This window comes from Haliotis rufescens, unplaced genomic scaffold (assembly GCF_023055435.1).
Source record: "Haliotis rufescens isolate VD_foot unplaced genomic scaffold, xgHalRufe1.0.p SCAF_14, whole genome shotgun sequence".
Taxonomy (NCBI): domain Eukaryota; kingdom Metazoa; phylum Mollusca; class Gastropoda; order Lepetellida; family Haliotidae; genus Haliotis; species Haliotis rufescens.
Window position 1 is genome coordinate 10,546,933 of NW_025963824.1, and position 6,584 is coordinate 10,553,516.

A 6,584-nucleotide genomic window follows, 5' to 3' on the forward strand; every position below is an offset into this window, starting at 1 on the left:
GGTTTTACGCCACTTTGCTAACGGGATCGAGTAGTCGGGCTCGTTTGGTTGGTGCATGTCATCGTACCCCAAACTGCGTAGGTCGATGTTCATGATGTCAATCACAGGCTTGTCTGTCTTGATTATTAACTGACCATCGTTATGTTGCTGGAATAATGTGGCGTTAAACAACAGACAATCAAAGACTTTTGTTATTGCGGATAAAAACTCCTTTTCGGTTGACAAGCCTTCTAAACGATTCTGATGTTCTATTCTTCGTTATGGCACAATGTAACCTTGTTTTTTTCAAATGTCAAATGTATCTTAGGTACACTAATGTCTCAATAAAAACAACAATAATGGAATGCTAATCTGAAGCTTTATTTGGTACAGCGGTACATGCTGTCCGTTTGTATGTGATTCGCGGAAAAGAAACACATTAAAGTTCCTTTTCACAAATAAAATGCGATGGATGATCACATACAAAATCATTCCAGAGATAGTTTCCGAAGTCCCTTCTAATCTCCAGGCAGTGTTCGGTACCTCCATTATTATCAGGCTGTCCAGGAGACCAGTGTGTGTACCCCATACGACGTTGTCCTTCCCACAGCCACCTTCCCTCTATGTTCAGATCAGTAGCACCAAGCCGGTAGAAGGGAGCTGTGAAAAGAGACAGGCTGAGGCCATTCAGTATAAACAAGGATACCACAAAATATGTTTGGCGGAGTAGTTTCACATCAAATACCCTATAAACTGACAACATTGCAACGGTAAAAAGACATTGCCACCTCATTATGTATAACCTATTGTTAGTTTTCTACAACCATTCTTTCTAACATAGTGACTTTTGAAGTGCTTTTGTACAACATATGTGTATGTCAGGATAAATATTAGTTATTTTCCAAAGACTTTACTAAAAGCAGATGATTTGAGTTCAAGAAAACAAAGGAATTTTGATAAATAGTGCCACGACTCTGAAACTCACTTGGATATGTAGTAAACAGCATGTAGTGTGAGCAAAGACATCCACATAACTGAGTTGATGTAAGAATTTATATTTAATTGTTTTCTAAATAAATAATACACTCTTATGAATTGAACAAGATATGATATCATCATAAGGAGATACTAACGTCATCTCCCTCAATCTGGCAATATCAGAGGAGACGTTTAAATAGCCATTGGGATAATTTGAAAGCATGGTTAAAAGTAAAAATTTAAAGTATTGTAGGAAACGGAAGATTAGTGTTGAATTCCAGAAGAAAGTAAAAACATGCTTAATTTCGTTTCGTTTTGTACAACCATGACAGAGTACGGAAATGAAACAGATTTTCTCAAATCAGAATCGAATGTCTTGAATCAATTCAGGTTACTCAGCTTCGTTGGTCCATTGGTTTCCGAGCAGATAATGCATTTGAGGTGCACTGAGAGCATTGTCTGAATGCAAATAATGAAGCTCAAAGTTTAAAATATCACACAAAAAGAACAAATATATGTTCACCTACTAACTACACACGTACCAAATTTAAATTAGAAAATGGATAAGAAACGGACATAAGAGTTTCATATTTCTGTATGGACCAAGTGCAAAGTGAAACCTATATGCTGAGTCCCCCTGCTAAAGACACAAATACCAACTTCCATTACACTTTGAACATGGTCTAGCAATGGCAATAAATAAGTTTTTTAATGTGTTGCCGTGGTTACTCTGAAGAAGAAGAATACCACGCACGACACACGGCGGACAAACATGCACATAGGCACACTTGACTTTCAGTCAGGTGCTTAAAAAAGTCAACTTGAATTCTGTATGGCTGCAATTGTGCCTACGAGATGTAAAGTGACAACTTTAATTACGAAAATTATTGATAATTCGAGAGGGCAAACCTGTTCCCATTACACCATATTTCAGAATAATCTGCACATCTGTTACATTATAATAAGATTTTAATTGTCAACGTTATGCAACAGGTAGTACCATCCAGTCAATTAACTGTTATCTGTAAGATCACCTGGCACTGCTAGTGGAAATGAATTACCAAACCTGGAAAACTCTAAGCATCTGAAACGTGTCCCGTGTAAACGCAACTAATTGAAGGGTGACCCATATTGTTCAATATTTTTGAAGCCATCCTGCTTTATAACAAGAAAAACCCAAAGCCCAGCCGTGTTAAACCACATGATGATGAAGACTTTAAAATGATTAATACACAGACTTCGGACAAAGATGAATAATGTATAGGAGCAGGTTAACACTGACCGAAATATAAAACTTGTGTTCATGGTCACAAAAATATAACAAACGAACACAACCAAATGCCATTATCTGTACTTGGAGCTCTATGTTAGGACAGACAAATCAACCTTATTAACACTTGCAAATGACAATAGGCACCGATGTCTCAGTACTGACATTGCAAATCCTCACTTGAGCTGTTAACGACACTCAGAGTACGACACGCAGCAGTACCAAAGAATGCTCTTGCGTATACTCAAGTCCAGACACTGAGGAGTGATAGGTGCCGTGTCCTTTGTAACAGGTTTCTCACGTCACGTCATTTAAAAGATGAATACTTTCAAGACACCGACGTTCGCAATGGTATCACCACCATGAAAAAGCAGGTTGCATCATGCTGCCGTTTGCTCTCGACATCCACACAGTCGTCCACCACTGACACGACGTCAAATGCAATATCGGTGCATTTCTATGGTGCCGACGTCTTGGCGTTTGTTGCAGACATTGCCATAAAAGGTGATGATTCCACAGTGATCTACTACTGCCAGAACACAGTGCAAGTTCTTGGGAAACCCTTTCAGTGTCTTTCAAGGTGGTAATGCTCCTCCACATCTCTGTTGGCATTTCTAATTTAACGTATCCGGGACGATCTTGGGTGCCACGTTTATCAGAAGCCATACTGAGTGAGTGAGTGAGTGAGTTGGATTTAACGCCACTTTTAACAGTGTTCCAGTTATATCGTGGTGTGTCAGCTTAATGTGGGAGGAAAGCCCGAAGTGATGCAGGTCTCAGACGTTTACCACTTCGGTGAAACCCACGAGCACGGGAATGGTGCTGACAAACCTAGAAACATAATCGGGGCAAACCGGGATTCGAACCAACAATCATAGGTTTCTGGCGTGCCAAAAGGGACACAACTCTGCACAGTGAATCGCGGCGCCTTAGACGACTGAGGCACCCGTCCCCCTAGAATCCATACTGTGCCGTATCATACAGTTCTCAGGAGTTGGACGCCATATTTCAGGGCTGTCATTTTGAACCTTTGTGAGGAGTATGTGGTAAAGGTTAGATGAGGAACAGGACTTTCAACAAGCACCCTAAATGATAGTAAGCAAACAAAGCCAAACAGCCATGGCCAAAAGGCGGATTTATTATAATAGACAGTATTCAAGTTTTCATTGTCACATGCACCACAATACACAAACACCCGTAGTTTAAGTAAATGCAATGAAAACAAAAGTAAAATTCAAGTCTAACCTTTACCACGACGGATAGCGTAACCTCTGATAAACGAATCTTCATCTGCGCTTGATATAACCACAAGGTGGCTCTCCAAGTAACGACAGTAGGCCTGAAAACAAAATTCACCATTTAATTAGTAAGAAAAGGTGTTCGCATACATGCAAAACGGGAGCATTTCATTCCCCACTGGTATTATTCATGATAAACAAATTCGCCTTTTCTGTAATCGTCTCTGACACCTTTGATGGTTTGTAATGCACTACATCACTACAGTAGAAAGTCTGATGCTTATTACTACCTTAAGTAAACATTATTTGCACCTTAGGTTCAATAAAGTTTGTGAAAGTAAGCCTGGTGTGGAACAGCCTTAAGACATAAATCACATGCCATTATAGTTATATAACCATAAAAAGCTCGACCTTCAACTTCAGCCATAAGCTGCCAAATTAAATCAAATTGGAAACATAAGTGAGGCCATTGCACCATTCTGGAAGTACAGTCTGAGTCATACTGATAACATGTTCATTGACACACACATTTGACAGGATCTTGGTAAGTGTGTAGGAAGCGTTCAAAGTATGTTATGAGTCATTGAAAAATGTTTTCTTATGACCTGAAACAGTTAAATGGGATCTGTAGAATCGGTTTGGAGCTTGATCTTGGCTAGAGGCTGGTCACATTCTAATCCACTCTGTAATGATCCATGTCAAGATCCATTACTTGAGGTGATTTCAAGTTCAGTGGGGTACACTTTCTCTTTGCCCACATGACATGTTTTCTTCAAGCATATATTTAGAGGTGATCAGATTTCACAGATTACCAAAACGACTTACAGCTGCCTCTGGAAATGAACTTTTCACGTTTGAGAACCAGTAGCAGGACCGTCTGTGAAGATGAAAGCCCAACGGACAGCCTGCTAACAGATAATATAGCAAATCACATATCCAATGCAGAACATTGTTTGAAAAGAAACTCATATGCTTTTAACTAACTTAATAACAAAGTGATACATGATTCAACATGTACGGCTCAACAATACCCCCTTTGGTTTTGAAAACATGTGTCCAATGCGGTGCAGCGTTAAAACTGAACTACAATTAAAAAAAACACGTTCTGAGCACTTCAACTTTAATGACATTTCTAAGATATTTTGCGAAATGATCAAAGGTGCCGACACTACTTTATCCTGCGGTAAAGTACATATTGTAAGTGATGTCATAATGGACCGACGTCATGACCCTGTTGCTCTTCCTCCGCCATGTTCGTCCTACGTTGACGCCATTTCAAACTCAGTAAGCATACCTTTCTCTGACGTTTCTCTTTGGCTGTTTTTAAGTCACAGCCGATTTTCGAATGTGATATAAAACGTCAACGCCAGAGGCAAACTAATGTTGAAAATTATAACCAAAGATCTCTGAAAATAAATGATGACACCAGGTGTTCACTAAAAGGATAATCTCTACTAGTAGCACCCGCCACAGTTTGCTTGAAAGGTGTATTCAACCTTTTCAAATTGCATCTATTCTAGACGTCAGATATGTCAGATATGTCATTCTTAAGCATGGTCTGCGTTAAGTAGACTGGCAGTGTAGCGTATGGCTAATACACTGAACGTGGTTGGCGTGCATGTCATGAATATCGAGGAATCTACCATGAAATTGGAATTTACTTGATTATGATTGATCAATCAGAGGCTATTAAATCACAATAACCCCCCCCCCCCCCCCCCCCCCCCCACTCTTCCCCCCCCCCTTCTGATTGAAACAGCTGGTTTGACGGCCGCATCACCCCGGAAGGTAATATTCATAGAGTAGCACTATTTTCAGTCATTGTCGGTAGGCATATTTTAATAATTATATCTACAATTACAGGTTACAAGATGCACAGATGCGGTTACTACAATATTCAAAGGATGTGTGGCAATACATTTCGTGCAGGATAACACGACAGAAATCAACAAAGGGATTGTTTTTACGTTTTGGAGACAACAGAGAGCTTAGAATTTTGGCGCTTTACTATATACGACTGTGACGTCAAATTTTTGGCGTCACAATGAGCGATATGACGTCATAATGGTCACGTGCGATGTAGAGCAAAAGCCTTGCAAATCTTGCTTTGTTTTCTGTAGGGATGCCCACCTCATGTTAGCTTACCAAGTTGCCGTGCTTATATGCTTTCAATGCCTGTCATTTGTTCGAATGAAGTATTACGGTGTAAACAAACTGCTTGAGTATACAGCACCACATTTTGTTCGGTGATTCCGTAATTCAAACATACTCAAAAAATTTAACTCAACGCATGCCGCTTCACTCAGTATATTTGCTAACACCAAAGAGTTTGCATTTAATTTAGTCACGGTAGAATGGAGATAAACATACTGTGTTTTCAATGTAGAGCTAGGTTACCTGTAGATTTAACCGCGCTAAATTAAACATTTGAAACCTCACGGTGCTAAATTCAATTTAGCCGGGTTAAATCTACAGGTAACCTAGCTCTACATTGAAAACACAGTATGTTTATCTCCTAATTAACATGGTTAAGATTAATGCTGAAATAATATGTAAGTAGAAAAGTAGTTACCTCCAGACGCCGTTGCCACAAAGCACAGAATTGCAGATAGGAGCTCGAGTCGCATGGTTGTTGAGTTCAGCTCTACACATACAGCGCTCTGTGTGTACGGGGGTTCGACAACTCGGCTTATATTTCTTACGACAGAAGTTGGAAGATCCGGGATACATGTATCTGTTACACATACGTTCCCGGACCTGACATGATGGTTGAAATATCCACTGGAGCAAGGTGTAATCAATCATATAAACAGTAATCAAGCCAGACCAACAAATCGTGATCAAGATCAAGATACGGTAGCACATGGTGTGGGTATATGACGCTGTGAGCAAAGTTCCGAGTGGGTAGATTCAACAGCACCATCACACTGTTCGTGTTGGCAAAATAATTCTGTAGGCCTGAGTAAAATCGATATATCCTCCCCAAAACCAGCTGTCACGCCGTGATACAGCTGGATAAAACCATCATAAACTCAACTCATCCACTGATGATAATACACGGGTTATTGTGATATGAATCTGGTCTCAAAACACAGCATGCACCCCCCCCCCCCCCCCCC

General features: G+C 40.1%; 1 protein-coding gene across 2 annotated transcripts; it reads right to left on the reverse strand.

The window, feature by feature from the left end:
* Positions 1 to 344: 344 nt before the first annotated feature.
* LOC125379346 (perlucin-like) lies at positions 345 to 6,229 on the reverse strand. 2 transcript variants are annotated; one of them, XM_048395740.1, is made up of 4 exons: positions 6,038 to 6,229; positions 4,291 to 4,370; positions 3,473 to 3,566; positions 345 to 639 (listed from the first exon to the last, which is right to left on the reverse strand). In XM_048395740.1, the coding sequence occupies exons 1-4, from the start codon at positions 6,090 to 6,092 to the stop codon at positions 419 to 421; spliced, it is 450 nt and encodes a 149-aa protein (XP_048251697.1). In that variant the 5' UTR covers positions 6,093 to 6,229; the 3' UTR covers positions 345 to 418. The 2 variants fall into 2 exon arrangements, with proteins under 2 accessions (XP_048251697.1, XP_048251696.1); XM_048395739.1 differs by having other exon boundaries at positions 4,291 to 4,373; positions 6,038 to 6,227.
* Positions 6,230 to 6,584: the final 355 nt, after the last annotated feature.

Excerpts from the sequence above, each read along its gene's own strand:
- LOC125379346 (XM_048395739.1), bottom strand. The coding sequence starts at position 6,092 with ATGCGACTCGAGCTCCTATCTGCAATTCTGTGCTTTGTGGCAACGGCG. Across the intron at positions 4,374-6,037 it reads TGTGGCAACGGCGTCTGGAG|CAGGCTGTCCGTTGGGCTTT; the intron begins GTAACTACTTTT and ends ATTATCTGTTAG. Across the intron at positions 640-3,472 it reads CGCTATCCGTCGTGGTAAAG|CTCCCTTCTACCGGCTTGGT; the intron begins GTTAGACTTGAA and ends CTCTTTTCACAG.